This window comes from Impatiens glandulifera, chromosome 1 (assembly GCF_907164915.1).
Source record: "Impatiens glandulifera chromosome 1, dImpGla2.1, whole genome shotgun sequence".
NCBI lineage: Eukaryota > Viridiplantae > Streptophyta > Magnoliopsida > Ericales > Balsaminaceae > Impatiens > Impatiens glandulifera.
The window spans coordinates 155,239,476-155,260,006 of record NC_061862.1 but is presented as its reverse complement, the minus strand read 5'-3'; the positions used below and the strand labels follow the sequence as shown (position 1 = coordinate 155,260,006).

General features: G+C 34.0%; 2 protein-coding genes across 3 annotated transcripts; one reads left to right on the top strand and one right to left on the bottom strand.

The window, feature by feature from the left end:
* Nucleotides 1–6,095: 6,095 nt before the first annotated feature.
* On the top strand, nucleotides 6,096–7,238 carry LOC124912164 (F-box/kelch-repeat protein At2g44130-like). Its single transcript, XM_047452726.1, has one exon. It carries the CDS (start codon nucleotides 6,096–6,098, stop codon nucleotides 7,236–7,238), a length of 1,143 nt encoding a protein of 380 aa, XP_047308682.1.
* A 773-nt stretch (nucleotides 7,239–8,011) lies between these two features.
* LOC124917228 (putative pentatricopeptide repeat-containing protein At1g02420) lies at nucleotides 8,012–10,280 on the bottom strand. Of its 2 annotated transcripts, none has more exons than XM_047457702.1 (2): nucleotides 10,069–10,280; nucleotides 8,012–9,971 (listed from the first exon to the last, which is right to left on the bottom strand). In XM_047457702.1, exon 2 carries the CDS (start codon nucleotides 9,796–9,798, stop codon nucleotides 8,269–8,271), a length of 1,530 nt encoding a protein of 509 aa, XP_047313658.1. In that variant the 5' UTR covers nucleotides 9,799–9,971; nucleotides 10,069–10,280; the 3' UTR covers nucleotides 8,012–8,268. The 2 variants fall into 2 exon arrangements, with proteins under 2 accessions (XP_047313658.1, XP_047313664.1); XM_047457708.1 differs by having other exon boundaries at nucleotides 8,012–9,841.
* Between the last annotated feature and the right edge of the window lie 10,251 nt (nucleotides 10,281–20,531).

Here is a 20,531-nt window from a genome sequence, read left to right as displayed (position 1 = left end):
AAAATTTATTTGATTAAAATGTTTCGATTACATTATTATTTATATTTTAAATTTTAGTTTTGTATAAAATAAATATAAACATTTTGATATTTTAATTAAGAAATTGAAAAATTTAATTTTTAAAAATATATAATATAATAAAAAATTATTTTAAATAATCAAATAATTCAAAATAAAACATATATCTCAGTTTCATTCAAATTTTGAAATTCTATACAATAAAAAGGGGAAATATATTGTTACATTTACCATTCTTCCTACATTTAGTAAAAATATATAAAAATATATATATATATTATTCATTTAGAATTTATTTTTCTTAAAACTATACACATTCTTTTTAGTTAGAATAAACATTAAAATAAAATGTATTATAATAAAAACTAATTTATTAAATAAGAAAAGTCAAATAAAATAAATATTTAATTTTAATAAATTTATCTAAGTTTAACTTATTTTGTAGTGTATTTTATTTTATTTAAATATTTACTTAATATATTTTATTTTACTATTTATATAATATGTTATTTTGATAAAAAAAAAATATATTTATTTTATTTTAATAAATTTGACATTTATTTTTGTGATATATCTTGTTTTAATTTTTTTAATGTTTATGTAATATTTTATTTAATGATTATAATGTATGGACGATAAGGGATATCTTTTCTAGAAAATCAGTGTAAGTGATCGGTGAACTCATTAATCTTTTTGAGAATATCTGAATTTATTAACGATAAATGTTATGTTAGGTTTGTTCATTAGTGAGCATATTTTGTTTATATTTTTATTATTGTTCTCAAATGATTAATTAATTTTTGTGGTATTTCAAGTGTGTTTGGTGACAAAAATAAGCACTCGTATTTTTGTATTGTTTTGTTATTAGGTTTAAATCGTTTATATAATATTGTATAAACATTTAAAAAAATAGGGGGAAGTTCATGATAGTGAACTAGAAATCTCTACGAGTATTGTCAAATTTTATAAGCATTTGTTTGATGCGTCATTTAAGGTCATATCTAAATTGAATTGTATTACTTTTGATTCAATTAGTATAACGCAAAAAGATAGGTTGAAAACTCATTTTTCTACAAAGGGGTTTGAAGATGTCAATAAAAGGTGCGGAAGTGATAAAACGCCGAGATGCGATAAATTACTTTGTTTTTTTAGGAAGGTATGACATTTTTAAGACTAAAATTATGAAGACGTTTTTAAGACTAAAATTATGAAAATAATTGATAATTTTGTATCGTTTTTCATTATTTGACAAGAGTCAGATTCTACACAAAATATTTTTTATTCATAATTTTTCAAAAGTAAATTATGTGACGAATCTAAAAAGTTAAAGCTAGTTCAAAATTAAAACTTCTAAAATGAGCTCTAATCATGTCTTCCATTTTGATTACTCGTTCCACTCGAAACCTAAGAGCAATGTGAGTTATGGAACAACGATTATCGAGCTGATGCGCGATAAAAACTGCTCCTAACGAGATTTTTTTTTCATAGTTTATAAAAGTTTTAAGTTTATTTTTTTAGAATAATATAATTTTCAATATTATAAGACGTATTCCCATATGCGAGAAGAATTGATTAATCTGTCATAATTGGAACATCGCTTACGAGAAAGTCACCATCACCACTGATTTCATTGCACTTTAATTCTCGATTCTCATTTGTTATCTCTCATTTTTCATTATTGTTTTTCATTCAGTTTGTTTTTACTCCGATTTCCTTTAAACTCATGTAACTCTTTTGTGCCTTTTTATTTAATTGACGCTACGTCGTCTTTCACAAAATATATATATATATATATAATATTAAAAAGTCGTTTATATAATTTTATTAAAATATATTTTATTTTGTAAAAATATATAGCGACATTGTGGGTGATAGTAAAAAAATTCCAAAATAATCTCACTAGCCCAGTGACAAGAGTCGGTTTAAGAGACTCAAAGATCGCGGATTCGATTCCATCTGAAAACGCTTTGAGTTTAAGATGGGAGGTCATGATCATGGTTGTTGGGTGTCAAGTTCTCCTTTAATTTAAAAAAAAAGATCACTTAGACGTATTTACTTGTACAACTAGTTCACTTAAACGTACGTACTAATAAAAGGTCATTTAAACGTACGTACTATTAAAAAGTACTATTAAAAATTGGCTCATTTAGCCTTTTTAGTAATCATAGTTAACTTTTATTTTTAAATTTATATATTTATTAATTAAATATTAATATATTTTCTCTCTCTTCCCTTTTCATTTATTATTTCATTTATTACTTATAAATGAATCCTCTATTTTTTTTATTTATAATTTTTTATTATTTTTATATGAATATTTATGATTAATTATTTTAATTTTATTTTATATATATGAGTATTCATCATTAATTAATTTAACTCTATATTTCTTCTTCTTTTTTATATATATTTTTTTATATTCACATTAATTATTTTAAAATTGTTTAATCCCAATAATTGAATATAACAATGAAAATTCTTTCAACGATAAAAATCCTTCAACACAAAAATAAATTAATTAAAAATTAAGAATTAGATAATAATAAAAACTCATTCATCAAACACCAAAATAGTAATAATCAAATATTAGACAAAACAATTATTTTACTACTAATATAAGTCGTGAATAAAAATTAAATAAAAAATTATTAATTTTATTTTTATTTATATTAAACTAAATAAGAAAAAAAATCATTTTTATTATATTAAATTAAATAAAAAAAATCCTTAAAAAAATATTACAGTAAAACATAAAATTCATAAATAAATTGTTAAATTAAAAAAAATGAGAATTTAAGAAATATAAGAAATAAAAACTAATAAAAAAAAGATAAAATAAAAAATAAAAATTAATATTAAAATAATAAAACATTTAAGAATAAAATAAATTATCTAGTTTAATTAATGAAAAAGAAGGAGTGAAAAAATATATTAATATTTAATTAATAAATATATAAATTTAAAAATAAAAGTTAACTATAGTTATTAAAAGAGACTAAATGAGCCAATTTTTGATAGTACATAGGTTTAAATGACATTTTATTAATATATACGTCTAAGTGAGCTAGTTGTACAAATATATACGTCTAAGCGAGTTTTTTTCCAAAAAAAAACTCTAAAATATAAAGCATTTTCCGCTCCGATCCGTCACATTATCATCCCTACTCCGAGGGACAAGATTTGAGCGTTACATAATTATTATTTTTTACCAAAATTATTTATTTGACATACTATATTGATCCTGATTTAACTAAAAACTGTAAAATCTGGTGAAACTAAACTTATTTAAAATTATAAAATATAGTCTCCTTCATAGATATTATTACATTAGTTAAAATCCAGCTACTCTACTTCCAGATCCATTCTTAACTATTATTCCAACCTATGTTTGAAAACAATCTATATATATATAATGATGCTTAATTTTTAAAGTGTTCGGATTGCCGGGTCGAGAGCTGTGGTTAATTTGGATACTTGGGTCGGATTGTGGGTTTACCCGTTTTTAAATTTAAAACGGTTAAAAATAAAATTAAAAATGCTAGAGGTATGTTTCGAACTTGCAACCTAACAAAACAAGTACAACTCTTTAACCAACTAGGCTACAAAGACTTTATATTTTAAATTCAACACCAAATTTGATAAACGGGACGTTTTAACATTAATATAAGTTCAACTTTTTAACTAACTAATCTATATATATAATGATGCTTAATTTTTAAAGTGTCCGGATTGCCGGGTCGAGAGCTGTGGTTAATTTGGATACTTGAGTCGGATTTTGGGTTTACCCGTTTTTAAATTTAAAACGGTTAAAAATAAAATTAAAAATGCTAGAGGTATGTTTCGAACTTGCAACCTAACAAAACAAGTACAACTCTTTAACCAACTAGGCTACAAAGACTTAAAATTTTAAATTCAACACCAAATTTGATAAACGCGGGACGTTTTAACATTAATATAAGTTCAACTTTTTAACTAACTAATCTATATATATATAATGATGCTTAATTTTTAAAGTGTCCGGATTGCCGGGTCGAGAGCTGTGGTTAATTTGGATACTTGGGTCGGATTGTGGGTTTACCCGTTTTTAAATTTAAAACGGTTAAAAATAAAATTAAAAATGCTAGAGGTATGTTGGGTCGGATTGTGGGTTGACCCGTTTTTAAATTTAAAACGGTTAAAAATAAAATTAAAAATGCTAGAGGTATGTTTCGAACTTGCAACCTAACAAAATAAGTACAACTCTTTAACCAACTAGGCTACAAAGACTTTATAATTTAAATTCAACACCAAATTTGATAAACGCGACACGTTTTAATATTAATATAAGTTCAACTTTTTAACTAAACAAGTACAACTCTTTAACCAACTAGGCTACAAAGACTTAAAATTTTAAATTCAACACCAAATTTGATAAACGCGGGACGTTTTAACATTAATATAAGTTCAACTTTTTAACTAACTAATCTATATATATATATAATGATGCTTAATTTTTAAAGTGTCCGGATTGTCGGGTCGAGAGCTGTGGTTAATTTGGATACTTGGGTCGGATTGTGGGTTTACCCGTTTTTAAATTTAAAACAGTTAAAAATAAAATTAAAAATGCTAGAGGTATGTTTCGAACTTGCAACCTAACAAAACAAGTACAACTCTTTAACCAACTAGGGTACAAAGACTTTATATATTAAATTCAAATACCAAATTTGATAAATGCGGGACGTTTTAATATTAATATAAGTTCAACTTTGTAACTAACTAATCTATATATATATATATATAATGATGCTTAATTTTTAAAGTGTCCGGATTGCCGGGTCGAGAGCTGTGGTTAATTTGGATACTTGGGTCGGATTGTGGGTTTACCCGTTTTTAAATTTAAAACGGTTAAAAATAAAATTAAAAATGCAAGAGGTATGTTTCGAACTTGCAACCTAACAAAACAAGTACAACTCTTTAACCAACTAGGGTACAAAGACTTTATATATTAAATTCAAATACCAAATTTGATAAATGCGAGACGTTTTAATATTAATATAAGTTCAACTTTGTAACTAACTAATCTCTATATATATAATGATGCTTAATTTTTAAAGTGTCCGGATTGCCGGGTCGAGAGCTGTGGTTAATTTGGATACTTGGGTCGGATTGTGGGTTTACCCGTTTTTAAATTTAAAACGGTTAAAAATAAAATTAAAAATGCTAGAGGTATGTTTCGAACTTGCAACCTAACAAAACAAGTACAACTCTTTAATCAACTAGGGTACAAAGACTTTATATATTAAATTCAAACACCAAATTTGATAAATGCGGGACGTTTTAATATTAATATAAGTTCAACTTTGTAACTAACTAATCTATATATATATATATATATATATAATGATGCTTAATTTTTAAAGTGTCCGGATTGCCGGGTCGAGAGCTGTGGTTAATTTGGATACTTGGGTCGGATTGTGGGTTTACCCGTTTTTAAATTTAAAACGGTTAAAAATAAAATTAAAAATGCTAGAGGTATGTTTCGAACTTGCAACCTAACAAAACAAGTACAACTCTTTAACCAACTAGGGTACAAAGACTTTATATATTAAATTCAAACACCAAATTTGATAAATGCGGTACGTTTTAATATTAATATAAGTTCAACTTTTTAACTAACTAATATATAATAATATAATAATGTTGAGTAAATGGATACTTGGGTCGGATTATGTGTTGACCCACCCATAAATTTAAAACGGTTAAAAATAAAATTAAAAATGTTATCCGTAATTTTTTTTACAGTTTTTTATATTATTACTCGTGCAAATGCACGGGCTAAATGCTAGTGTCATTAACAACTTATATAAAAGAGGTGGTTCTGAAGTCTCGACCTGCGAATTAATTAAGAAATGAAAAATCATAACATAAACCTAATTAAGGATTGATTATAACATTTTTATCAATTTCCAAAGCTACACTCCATCGATCTTCCACCACCCTCACTCAACCAAGTATTAAATAAAAGCGACCAGTATTAATATGGTTTGTTCTGAATCTCTTCGTATCCTCCCAAGTTTATTAAATACCACCCACCATTAATGGCATTGGCAATTCCAAAAGGCAGTAAGGGTAAAACTGAATCTATTAATATCTCATATCATCTTCTTCAATCTCTTAAACAACAACAATTATTAAAAATGAAACATTCTTCTCGTTTGCCTGATAAACTTGTTCTCGAGTGTTTGGCTCGTCTTCCCAACAAATCCAGATACAAAGCATCTCTAGTATGCAGTAAATGGCTGGAGCTTCTTGAAAGCCGTGATTTTTACTTGCTCAGAAAACAGCTTGGACATATCAATCACCTTGCTTGCTTGCTCCAATCCAAACCTCCATCATGCTTTTCTGATTTATCCTTGCCGGAAAATCTCATTTTCAGATCTTTGTCACATCCCACTCCAAGTCAGATCAATGTTTTTAACCCTGTGAGTCGCGTGTGTAAGATACTCCCCCCTCTTCCTCATCCCATTGATGATGATTTCGAGATTGTTAGCTCCCAAGGGAAACTCATCTTGATGAAATATGCTGTCCATTGGAAGTGTCAACTCGGGAATCCATTGTATGTGTTTGAGTTTGCAACTGGGCGCTGGTGGCAAGGAAAGAGCCTGCCGATATGTAGGTTACATTTTACCATCGCTGCTTCTGATGACTGTCGGGTATTTGTTGCCGGTGGCACTAGTGGTACATTTCCACATTTTCGTGGCTCACATTCTGCATGGATGTATGATGTGCGGAAAGATGAGTGGTCTGAGCTGCCTCCGACAACATGTAGTGTTGGCGTCAGCCATGGTCGTTTAATTGGGAACCAGTTTATGGTTGCAACTCTTGACCTTGCTTATTGCAAGAAGAGAATTGAGATGTACAATTTTGAATTACAAGAATGGAAACAGGTTGAATCTGAACAGTTATGTTTGTACTCTCGCCCCTATGAATTTTACTTTGGGTTTAAAGCAGATGATCAGGTTTTATCACGTTGTTCAAGCAATGACTGGAGAGGAAGATTTAAAGTTTGTAAACTACCATTGGGTGATCGTAGTTTAATTATTACTTATAAGAAAGAAGATGATATAATATCTGGTATTACATCACTTAGTATACAAGAGGAAGATAAGTTTGATAAAATTGAGGTGCCTCATCAGATTTTTGGTGATGTTCATTCAATGTGTTGTGTAGAGGTGCCTTGAATTGATATCTTTGTTGAATTAGAGGGTAAGGTTGTGTTTTGTTTTTGTTGGTTTTCTTGTCAAGAGAGTCCTACATGTTTAAGGGTATCCTCTCATCTGTTTTCATTTTTGTGTTTGTCCCTTCCTATCTAAATTGATTATGTTGCTTGTTTTTTCAATGAATATGCTTTTTCAAATTTCTTAAGTGCGCATAGCATATTATTAATATGTTATATAAAGATAAATATTTTCCATAAGAGTCTATTAATGTTTAGACAGATTGCCTGAAATCCTTCTTCTTGAGTGTGAAGGACATACCTGCAGCATGTCGTGTCTGTTTTAAATGGCTCCACCTAATAACAGTCTCAAATTTACGAATCATCTGGTTTGCTGCTCCTCCATTATTCTACTCCAATCATGACTGACCGCAATGTCATGTTGTCCTGAACATCTAATCATCGTGTTTGACCCATAGAATTGAGAGTCGAACCAACTTCCCCCGATCCCTAATTTCGATAAAGGGCTTACTCGTATTTCTCGTAGATTCTTTCTGAGATCTGTTTTTGGTCTCTTAGTCAAGACATGATATCTGTCATTTACACAAACATTGCGAGAAACAAATACAAATGAATAAAGAAGATGTAAATTGAGGAAACTTCAGAAACAATGGAATTTAATGAAGTGTGGGCTAAGTAGTCTAGAACTTCAGCATCATGTTTATTGAACATTTCAACTCAAAAACCTACTCAATGTCCAGACAGAAAATGAAGATTCTATCTAATAATTCAATACTGTTGTAACTAGTAAGTAGTCTGAAATTATGTATGGATGGATAAAGATTGAGTTATACAATAATAGTCTCATTAACCTTTTTATCATATATATATCCTTTGTCGTAAATGTAACACTGCAAAATACATCTACTATTTTAAAATAGATCAAATTCGCAACAACGCTCTCATTTTACAGGATTATGAATAACTCAGGTCAAAATTTGATAAAATACATGGTATACCAAATTCAACCACCTAAAACCTAATTTAAGCATACCTTAACGAGAAGAAATTGATTGCTCTAACGGGTCTTTTTCTTCTTCTTCAAATTCAATAACATTAAAAGGAGGACCAAATGCATCCGCCATAACCATAGTCAATCTTTCAAGATCCTCCTTCTTATTAGCTAACTCCATCAACACCTTAACCCTCTTAAACGAAACACCACTAGGCCGTTGCCCTTTCTCCACCATCTGCAACAAGCACTTCTCCGCCTCAACCAATTTACCCATATCGCAAAGAAAATCAAACAACACATCCGAAACCAAGCTATACGATCCAAAACCCATTTCAACCATATCGTTCCAAACCTCAATCGCCATCTCTACCTTCTCGTGTTTCTTCAATATCTTCATCAAAAACATACAACTCTGCGTATTTGGTAAACACCCCGTTTCTTTCATTCTCATATACAAGCTCCAACAACTCCTCATATCGTTAAACCAGTAAAACGACCTAAATAACACGTTGTAGGTAACAGCATTAGGCTTCAACCCTTTCCCCACCATCTCATCCATCACGCTATAAGCATCTCCGATCCTTTTTGCTATACAGAAGTTCCTCACAACAGCATTGTACGCTGCAACATCCGGATAACAACCATACTCCTTCATTTCGGTTAAAACCGCCCTCGCTTTATCGGGCTGACCCATTAACCCAAGTCCCCCGATTAAACTCGTGTAAGATATAACATCGGGTGTTATATCCTCATCTCGCATTTTATCAAACACCTGGTAAGCCTTCTCCAAACATCTTCCTTTACAATACACATCGATCAAACAATTGTAGGAAACAACGTCAGGGTTTACTCCCATTTCTCGCATCTCATCAAAGAATGTCTCTACCTCCTCCACAGACTTCCAACCCGAGAGTAATATATTAAAAGTCTGCAAATTCGGCTTCATATCAAACTTAAGACTGTGATACACATTTCTCGCATCAGTCATACTCTTCTCTTGACATAAAGCTCTCAACAAAGCATTGAAGCAGTTAGTATCGAACTCCACAACCAACTTACGAAACTTCTTGAACGATTCCACCGTCTGCCTAACCGAACAAACCTTGGCAACACGAGCTAAGACAATATTAACAGTCCGAACTGAAATCAACGATCGGTCTTTACCCTTTATTTCGATTAGTACATCCCAAATCAGACTGAATTTTCGACTCCGTCCAAGTATATAAAGCATGGTGTCTAAGGAATAGGATGTGTGAATAAACCCTCTTAGTCTGCCTGTGAAATTGAAGAACTCTAGAGCTTGAAGAGGATTGCAATGGCTAAATCTGACCCTTTTCAAAACCCTATCGACCAAATCATTGGAGATGGAGATTCCACTTGATTGTAAAGATCGTTTCAGTTGTGTTGATGAACAGGACGAGTTGATAACGGTGAGTACTTTGGTAACATCATTGTCTTGAGCTTGGGTTTCTGAAAAGAATGGTTGGGAGGAAAGAGAGCCATGGAAACGAGTTGATAGTTTGAGGAGGGAAGGACAGTAGCTAGCCGTTATCACTGATTTAGCTGCCATAAAACCCTAAACCTAAATCAGGTGCTTTGCTTCGAGAATTTATCTGAAAATTTCGAATGAAACTTGCATCATCATCAACCAGAATTGTATTCTTATTCGAGCTATTGAAAACTAAGCCCTAATCATCTTTCGCTTTGCTCTAAGTTCCTCTTGAATTGTAGAATCAAAAGTATCTGCTATACATTTTTTCACCATAGATGATGACCAGATAAATGTGTAAGACAGAAGTAAAGCTAAAAATGTATCTAGACAAGCAAACAACTGTATTACCCGGAGATGCGTTCGAGACCCAGAAGTTCGTCGCAAGGGAGTTCGTCGTGGTGGGTGGCCGGTCCTTAGTTGATCGATCAATTGAATATTGAAGAAGACCCAGAAGTTCGTCGTCGTGGCTGTGAGTGGTCGGTCCTTACTTCGTCGATTAATTGAAGATTTAAGAAGATATGGAAGTTCAGCTAAGAATTTGGCGGCGGCGGCAACTTCGGCAGGAGGAATGTAGTGAGTATGAAAGGTTAGTAAGTTTTCAGGTTAGAACTAGAAATGTAAGAAAATAATAATAATAAACAAGCCACAATCTTAATCTTACGTGGCCTTGCCAGCCAGGAGAGAAAAAAAAATAAAAAAAATTTAAAAAAATTAAAACGTTTCAGTTTTTATTTCCCTTCTTTCTTCTTCCCTCTCTTTCTTCTTTTCATTTATCACTTCCGGCGAACGAACCGGCTTCTTCTCTGGCGATTTTTCTCTCCGGCATCCCGACTTCTACTTTCTTCTTTCGATCAAAAATGGTAAGAGACTTCTCATTCTTTAATATTTCAGTTTCAGAATCGTCCGCTTTCGTGTTCATTTCGTAATATTTTCTTTTCAGGCTGATGGTCTAGGTAAATCTCCATGCAAGACTCCAAGATCTCCCAGATCTTCAAGGACAAGGTAAATAAGACATCTTCTCTTTTAGAATCGTAGGGTTTTGTGGTTAGGGTTTTGCGGTTAGGGTTAGGGAAAACTATGATTATTGTGTATTTGTTGCATTATGGGTCTCGAAACAAAGTTTTCGTGACCCGAAAGTATGATTTAATTGTGTTTGGTTGAATTATGGGTCCCGAAAACTAAAATTATTGTGTATTTGCTGAATTTAGGGTCCTGAAAGTGTGATTTCGGGACCCGAAAGTGCTATTATATTATGTTTGGCTGAATTTAGGGTCTTGAAAGTGTGATTTCAGGACCCGAAATGATGGGTTTCAGGACCCGAAATAAGGTGTTATGGGTCCCGAAAGTGGGATTATATCATGTTTGGCTGAATTTAGGGTCCTGAAAGTGTGGTTTCGGGACCCGAAATGATAGGTTTCGGGACCTGAAAATTGGATAACTTCATGTTTGGCTGAATTTAGGGTCCCGAAAGTGTGGTTTCGGGACCTGAAATGATTGGTTTCAGGACCCAAAAGTGCTATTATATTATGTTTGGCTGAATTTAAGGTCCCGAAAGTGTAGTTTCGGGACCCGAAATGATTGGTTTCGGGACCCGAAAGTACTATTATATTATGTTTGGCTGAATTTAGGGTCCTGAAAGTGTGGTTTCGGGACCCGAAATGATAGGTTTCTGGACCCGAAAGTTGGATAACTTCATGTTTGGCTGAATTTAGGGTCCCAAAGTGTGGTTTCGGGACCCGAAATGATAGGTTTCTGGACCCGAAAGTTGGATAACTTCATGTTTGGCTAAATGTAGTGTCCCGAAAGTGTGGTTTCGGGACTCGAAATGGATATTTCGGGACCCGAAAGGGATGGTTTCAGGACCCGAATTGCTTCATTTATGTGATTATCTGCTTCATGGGTTTTTAAATATTTATCTTTTGTTTTTGTAGGGCAAATAAATGTAAAAGGAATGTCCAAAAATCAGCTCCCGAACCAGCTCTCAAAGCAGCTTCCAAAGCAGTTCCCAAATCCCCCAGAGCAATAGCTCCCAAAACAGCCCCCACAACTTATTTTTAATTAGGACATCGTCTAGTGGCCTTTTCAATCTTCTTCAAATGTTGTCTAAGGAACAAAAAGATGTTGTGAAGTCAATAGGCTTTGGCTCTCTACTTTCATTATCGTTTTCAAAATGCCCCGGGGAGATCGCTCGTTATCTAGTCAGACAGTTTGACTGCAATAAATGTTCATTCCCCTAGAGAATGGCGAGGAAGTGAAAATCGAAGAAGAGGACGTTCATATGGTATTGGGTCTCCCTAGAGGGGAGCTGGACATTGTAGAATATCAGAATAACGAGACTGATGACAAGTTGAAGGCATTTAAGACTCGATGGGGTAACCCTGTTAATGGCGCTCCTTTAGCGACTGCTATGCCGATCAAAATCATTGAGAACAAAGCTGCTGACAACAATTTCAAGATAGACTTCGTATTATTTGTTGTCAGTTGATTTCTCTGGTGTGATCACCTAGGTAACCTATCCAAGTATATCTCATTTCTATTATTTTCAATTGCATGACAACAAATATGTATTGTTAAATAATTCTCAAATATGTTTTTTTTTCATTTGCAGGTATAGAATTCTGAAATCTATTTCAGATGTTGACAATATCAAGAAGTTCAATTGGTGCAAATTTGTACTTGAAGGATTAGTTCAATCATGCGCAAAAGTGAAGGAGAATGAAAAATGACATTTCCAAGGACCACATACGTTCTTTATCGTAAGTTATCACTAATTCATTTTCATGTTTTCAAAAATATTTAGTTTTAACATATGTATGTTTTCAGCTATGCTACGTGTATAGGGTGAGCAACCCTAAACTGGGAGGAGTTAGTGAGCGACGATTTCCTATACTGTCATGTTGGAATGACACAGCGTTGAAGTTTAGGCTGGATACATGGTTTGATAATGGAGGATTCGGACGTGGAAGTGTTCTGGGACGCATTCCACTACCGGGGATGTGGGAGGAGAGCGACGACGAGGATAATGATTTCAGAGAGAACGAGGAGGAGGAGAACGAGAAGGAGGATGATATGAATGATGGGGTGTCTGAGACCCCAAAGGCAGCAGCAACAGTAGAACCTAGGAATAGGTCACCACCTTGGAAAAGGTCACCACCTCGGAAGAGGTCACCACCAAGGACTATGAATGATAGCCAACCATTTCTTAATATAACACCTCTGAACACAGCTCCAGACTTCGATAGAATGACTTTTACAGAGAATTTGGTGTAGGTTACGAAATGTACAGTGATGCTTGAAAAAGGCATGAGAAAAATGGAATCTTTAAGTTCAGGCTGGGATGCAACGCCATTGTATGACAACGTCATGCACATCATTTACAAAGAAATGGACAAGAATAAACTTTTCAGGGATTCCATGCATAAATACTTCAAGGATCAAACACCATCTGAAGAGCGGTGTGACAAAGATGCCGGTCAAAATGAGGCTGCTCAAAATGAGGGGGGTGACAAAGAGGTTGCTGCTCAAAATGAGGGGGGTCTTGATGAGGCCGGTGACAAGGAGGTGGGTCTTGATGAGGTGGGTCTTGATGAGGCCGGTGACAAGGAGGTTGCTGCTCAAAATGAGGGGTCTTGATGAGGGGTGTCACACTGAGGACGATGGAAAAGAGGTGGCTCCAAGAAAAAGAAGGAAAAATTCTGTGCGACAAATGAAAGTTCCAGCACACCTTAAATCTCCATATATGACACAGGACAAGCCGAAGAACTTCGAGTCTGCCCAAATTCATGAAGTTGCACATGATTACAAAAAGAGGGTGGTCAAGAAGTTCCTAAAGTGGTGATGAAAGGAAGAAAATTGGTCAAAAAACCTAGGAAATATCCCCTTGATGTCATGAAAATTCCACCACGCCTTCAATGTCAATATATGATCAAGAACAAGCAAAGAAATCAAGTTTTCTTCGATTTTGTCATGATAGATTACCGGGATGAAGTCGTTTTGGATTCATTTTTGCAAATAAAGCTGATGAGAATGCGAGGTAAATCAATCTTTCTTAGTTGATGTTGGTTATATTATGTTGAAAGTGTGGTTTAGGGACCCGAAAGTGTGGTTTCGAGACCTGAAAGTTGAATTCTTATGTGTATTCTTTATGTGTTTGGCTGTTATCGGTCCCGAAATGTGTGGTTTTGGGACCCCGAAAGGGGTGTTTCTTGTCCCGAAAGGGGTGTTTCTTGTCCCGAAATGGGTGTTTTTTGTCCCGAAATGACTTTTATAACTTCATTTCTTCTTTATGTGGTTTCAGGAAGGAAGTATTGTATGTATCCGAGCATACCAATATCAACATAGAGCAATTTCAATCCATGAAAAATAGATGCCATGTTGAAAGTGGTATCATTGATGCGTGGGCAAACATGATCACATTGCACTGCAAATTATCCTCTGAAGCGAAAATCGTTTTTTCAGCAGTCCTTACTGTAAGTCTCTATATCTTACATTGTTGTATAAACCAATTGTCTTATTGTCATGTTGATTTAATTTGCAGGACTTTTGGAGAACGAAAGACCTTTTTATTGACAGAATGATTGAAGAAATGAGAATTTTCAAAATAACACCCGAAGACATGAAAACTGCTAATCTGGTAAGTCCAATATGTTTATATTAAATACTTATTCTTGCTCATATATATCATCTGAATCTTGGTGATATTTTTGCAGATATTTTTCTCATTTTTATACGAAAGTCATTATTATGTTGTTGTCATCAACATTGCGAAGAAAGTAATTGAAGTCCTCGACAACCTCCCACTGGACCCAGATATAGAATGGGAACATAAATATGTCACAATTCGAAAACTGGTAATGTTGAAGTGTTTTTTACACATAATGTATGTTAAAGTGTTTATTAACTTCTTTTGTAAAACAGGTAGAAAACGTTGTGGAGTACTTCAATACTATCGACCAAGAGATCTCAACCCAAATTGCCCAATTCCCGGTCAATGTTTTGAATTTACATTGGTAAGACAGTTCAAATAAAACGGATTGCGCAATATACTGCATGAGACATATTCATACTTACATGGGCGATGCAAATTGGGAATGTGCTATAAGAATAAAAAATGTAAGTTACATATTTTCACATTTTATTTGTTTCACAAATCTTTAATAAATAACCGCTGAATTATCAGTTTTTTTTAGGCAAAGGGAATGCTTGAAGCTTTGCGAGTCAAATACACCGCAATGATCATCCGTTCAAGTTTGAACCAAAATCTGAAGAACATCTTAAATAAGTTTCTGGAAATTTTAAAAGAAGATTGTCCTGAAACGTATAAGTTATATGTAAAGAGCGACTCTTAATTAATTTAGTACATTTTTATCTTCAATTATTTTATATTCTTCAATTATAATAAATTTAAACTAAGTATAAAGTATAAACCAAGAAAACCAAGTATAATATGAGTTAAAAACGTCATTTCGGGACAAGAAACAAGTATAATATGAGTTAAAAAACGTCATTTCGGGACAAGAAACAAGTATAATATGAGTTAAAAAATGTCATTTCGGAATAAAAAATAAGTATAATATGAGTTAAAAAACACCATTTCGGGACAAGAAACGTGTGGTTTCAGGTCCCGAAACCACCTTTTTCGGGTCCCGAAATGGTGTTTCAGGACCCGAAATGAGTGGTTTTGGGACCCGAAATGAGTGGTTTTGGGACCCAACATGGGTGGTTTCGGGACCCGACATGGGTGGTTTCGGGATCCGAAACGGTTGGTTTCAGGACCCGAAATGGTGTTTCGGGACTCGAAATGGGTGATTTCGGGGCCCAAAATGAGTTGTTTCGGGACCTGACATGGGTGGTTTCGGGACCCGAAATGTTGTTTCGGCACAAAAATAAGTGACAACAACATGATCAAATAAGTACTATCTTCGTTAAAGATATGATAAAAATGTAAAAATATTCAAAGTGACAACAACATGATCAAATAAATATTATCTTCGTTGAATGTTATCTCCACACGCATTATCTTCGACATATACTTGAGAGGACAAAAGTGATGTGAAGGATAATTGAGTTGAAAGTGGATCATTCCATTGTTGTTATTGTTGTTGTTGTGTTGAATCCAAAACTGTAGATGTTGTGGCCGTATTTCCCTTCATTTTTGATCTCGAAGTCTTGAGGATTTTTTCAATTAAAGATTGTTTCATCTTTGTTGGTGGTCGTCCTCGACTTCTAACTTTGTTAGGAGAGTGTATCAAAATGGATGTAGCGGGAGATTGAAATGGAGATGGAGATGGAGATGCTTCTGTGCTTTGGTCTTTAGATGCTTCAGTGCTTCCATGATTAAGTGACATAAACTGTTTCATCAAGCCTTTTATTCCGTTCATCGAAAAAGAACAACTGACTTCATATTTTACTCCAACTTGTTGAACCTCTTGCATTAATCGAGTTAGACTATTGTGACGTTTTTTTCTTCCATAGACATATATGAATCATAAATGTTGGTGATATTTTGATACCCACGCTTAATATCTTTACGCCACCGGTCCATTATATAATACATTGGTACCTCATTCACCCTCATTTTTTTTCAAAACAACCATGATATGCCTACACAAAATACCTCTGAACTCAAACAATCGACATTGACATTTCACATTGCAATCATTTTCTGTGTAATGTACTTTGTAAGAAACATCTCTTAGATGTTCTCCATTAACTCCCAAAATGATTTCCTCAACTCTAAATATACAAACTGACATTTCCTCTTCAATGACTGAGATGTCGCACAACATCAAACCTCTAACTTCTTCTTGAACCAATCTAAATATATCTGGAGTGTAGAAGGTTTGGTATTGTCTTTAAAAGGCAAATCCACTTACAGTTGGTATCAAAGAATTAAACGATTGGAAATCCAATTTCTTTTCTCTCTCGATATTTCTCAACAGAGCCCTATCATATTGCTCGACGAATTGTTTGAGGGATGTTTTAGACTGCACGTAGTCATCAAAGAAGGCGTTCATACTTTCACTCCGTTGAGAAGTTGACATGCCGGTCCAAAATTTTCCTTTGACATAAATAGGTGTTCATTTAGATCTTTCCAAATACAAAGATTTCAACCAAACATTATCTTCCAACTGATAATCTTCAATTAGTCTATTCCAATCCTCTTCACATTGTTGAATATTTATGGAATTGTATACTATGTTTTTCAGCCTCTTCTTTATTAGATGGTATTCAGTATGGCTTCCAAGTTTTATAGGAAGTTTCTTCATTATATGCCACAAACAAAATCGATGATGAGTTTTAGGAAATACCTTCTCAATTGCAATCGCCATGGATCGACATTGGTCTATGATTATGGCATTTGGAGGTCTATCATGCATACATTCCAACCAAGTTCTAAACAACCAAGTGAAAGAATTTGAATCTTCACTTGACAATAATCCACATCCAAGAAAAATGGATTGACCATGATGATTAACACCAACAAACGGAGCGAAAGGCATGTCATAGCGATTTGTCAAATAGGTTGTATCGAAAGAGATAAACATCATGAAAATCTTCAAAGGCAGCCCTGCACCTACCATCTTCCCAAAACATGTTTTTAATTCGGGATTCCTCGTCCAAATCAATAAGGTAGAAGAAGTTTGAGTTCCTGGTTTGCATTCTTAAGAAATAATTAGTGAGTGCTTCAGCATCCCCACTCCCTAACCTCAACCTTCGTGCTACTGTAACGTAATTTCTACATGTCCTCTCATCGAAAGACATGTTTTCATACCCTCGAGCTTCAATTACAAGTGATTGAAATGTTTTGGTCACAGTTATTCCAGCTTCATCGTTTGTATCCAATCTTCTCTTTACATTTCCGTCAATCACTTTGTAGGATCTAACATGACGTATTCTCTTAGGGCTTAATGTATGGTTGTGCTCAAGAGAAAATTTTGTTATCACATATTCCCCTTCATTTCGAACAACAACATTAATCTTTGCTTTACAATCTGTCTTCGTTATTGGTCTAGGCTGATGAAATTTATTTTTTGCCTTCAATTCTTTCATAAAACTCTTGGCACAACCAACGCTGAAGTATTTCCTCTTACCACCTACATTTTTGCTCCCTAATTTGGTAATGTCGAATCCAGTTAAGTGGGCATATGATGTGTAGAATTCAAGAAGTTATTCTTCGGAGGAAAATGTCATTCCAACACTAGGAATGTGACTGCAAAAATTAAGTGAAACCGTAAGAAAAAAGTCCATAAACCACCTATTTCGGGTCCTGAAAGCACCCTTTCAGGTCCCGAAACCACCTATTTCGGGTCCTGAAAGCACCCTTTCAGGTCCCGAAACCACCCATTTCGGGTCCTGAAACCTCCTTTCGGGTCCCGAAACACAACAATTTTTGTCCCAAAATGGTTGGTTTCGGGACAAGAAAGGACCCTTTCTTGTCCCGAAACGACTCATTTCGGGTCCCAAAACACATAATTTTTTGACCCGAAACACAACATTTTTTTACAAGATACCACACATTTCGGGACAAGGAAGGACCCTTTCTTGTCCCGAAACCAACCATTTCGGGACAAGGGTGGGTCCTTTCTTGTCCCGAAACCAACCATTTCGGGACAAGGAAGGACCCTTTCTTGTCCCGAAACCAACCATTTCGGGACAAGGAAGGACCCTTTCTTATCCCGAAACCAACTATTTTGGGACAAGGAAGGACAATTTCTTGTCCCGAAACTACTAGATCTGTTCAGGGTACCTTTCAGGTTCAACGGGGGTGGATCTGTTCAGGTTAAGTTCTTCATCTACTGGGTTGTTCAAGTTCGGTGCTTCGGTTTCCTGAAAATTCAAACAGTTTAAATCCATAAATACATCTGTACAATGTAAACCCTAGATCTGTAAAATCTAAACCCTAGATCTATAAAATCTAAACCCTAGATCTATTAAAAAATAATAATAAAGATCCTTAAAAAGGATACCATGGAGAAGTAAATGCTGCCGGAGAAAAGAAATAAATGCAGCCGGAGCCGGAGAAGAGAAATAAATGATGCGTTTCAGAGAGAGAAAGAAATGCAGAAATATGAAACCCTATTGGGTGAAAGAGGATATGCAGAAATGTGGAATTTTTTTTCCTTTTTCTCTCTCCTAGCTGGCAAGGCCACGTAGGATTCGTGGCCTTGCTTTCGCTAACCCTTCGTTGGGTTTATCATACCTCTAATAATAATAATAATAATATCGACTTTGTGCCATTAATTAAATAATACAAAAATGGAACGAATCTTACATGACCTATCCCGTTGGTAGAAGATGGGAGGTGGCCATTTATGTCCGTGCGGGCTCGGGTTAGTAGGTTAACGGATTGAACAATACTAATAGAACCTGACATAGTTAGTAATTTTGGTCAAAATTTCTAACCTGGACATTACATGTTTATTTGTGAGTAATCCGAACCCAACCCGTTTAACCTGATTTACCTAACTTAATTTGAACCAAACTCGATACAATTAATTCACATCTCTCTATTTCAAATTAAAATTACGTCAACACATAACAAAAATGAAGTTAAATCACATATCCGCTTATAAAAAGTTTTACAAAAGAAAATGAGTGGGTGAATAAAAAATAATAACACAAAACTCAATAAAAAAACTTGTAAACGAGTTATCGGGTCACTTTGGGTCATTTCAAGTCGACCCGGTTTTGACATTTTATTAATCAAGTTAAACAAATCAACCTAATTTTGACCCGAACAAATAAATTAATGACCATAACCTGATTTTTCCGTGTTCGATCAGGGTCGTGTTTTCTTGTCGGGTCAAAAATTGTCAGTCCTAACGCGCTGAATATGGCCTTATACAACGTTGCATATGGCTTACACTGCGCTCGATATGGCCTTATACAACGATGTATATGTCTCAGTTCACAACGTTGGATATGGTCATATTCCGCGCTGGATATGTCTCACTTCAGCGCTGGTTCACAACGTTGGATATGGTCATATTCCGCGCTGGATATGTCTCACTTCAGCGCTGGTTTAGACATAATTTTTTTCTCCCACGTCATGTATATTCCTTATTTTGTTTTTCTTTTCAAATTCGTTGTCATGATCATTTTTTTAATTAAATCAGTAGAAATGTCAAACTCGGACTCTTTGTTGGTGTAATTGTAATTTCAAATGTGTAATTGGAATTTTAAATCTATTTTAAACATTTTTTCCGAATTGAAAAACTCATAATGTACTATAATAAGTTAACAACTTTTAAAATTATTAAAATAAATATTGTGGGGGTGAAATGTTAATTCTTCTCCAATTTCCAAAAATCTAATAAAATAAAATTAATAAAAAAACTCAATATGGAAGACTTTTCGTGAACAATGCAGATTTTTGGTAGGCGATGGATCTTCGATTAGTTTTTGGATGACGTTTGGTGTAGTGTTAAAAGTCTCTACTCTTTGTTTCCAACTCTTGCCTCAATCGCTATTTGTAGAGATGCTACAGTTAAGAACATGTTTGATATGAGCTCTAATGGTTTTTCTATGAGAATCAGGTATAGGAGAAGACTTCATGTTGATGAGTTAGCTTTACATGATAAAGTGTTGAACTTGGTGGGACGCAAAGAGGTGAATCCGTCTTCGCATGATATTATGCGTTGGCAAGATATTAATACCTTTAAGGTTAGTTATTGCTACTCCTTAATTGCTGAGAATGCACCTTACAATTTTATTTGGGAGAAGTTATGGGAGTCTAAACTCCCGTCGAAGATCTCTTTCTTTGGATGGAGTGTCATGCACGGAGGGATTTTAACGGATGATAGATGCAT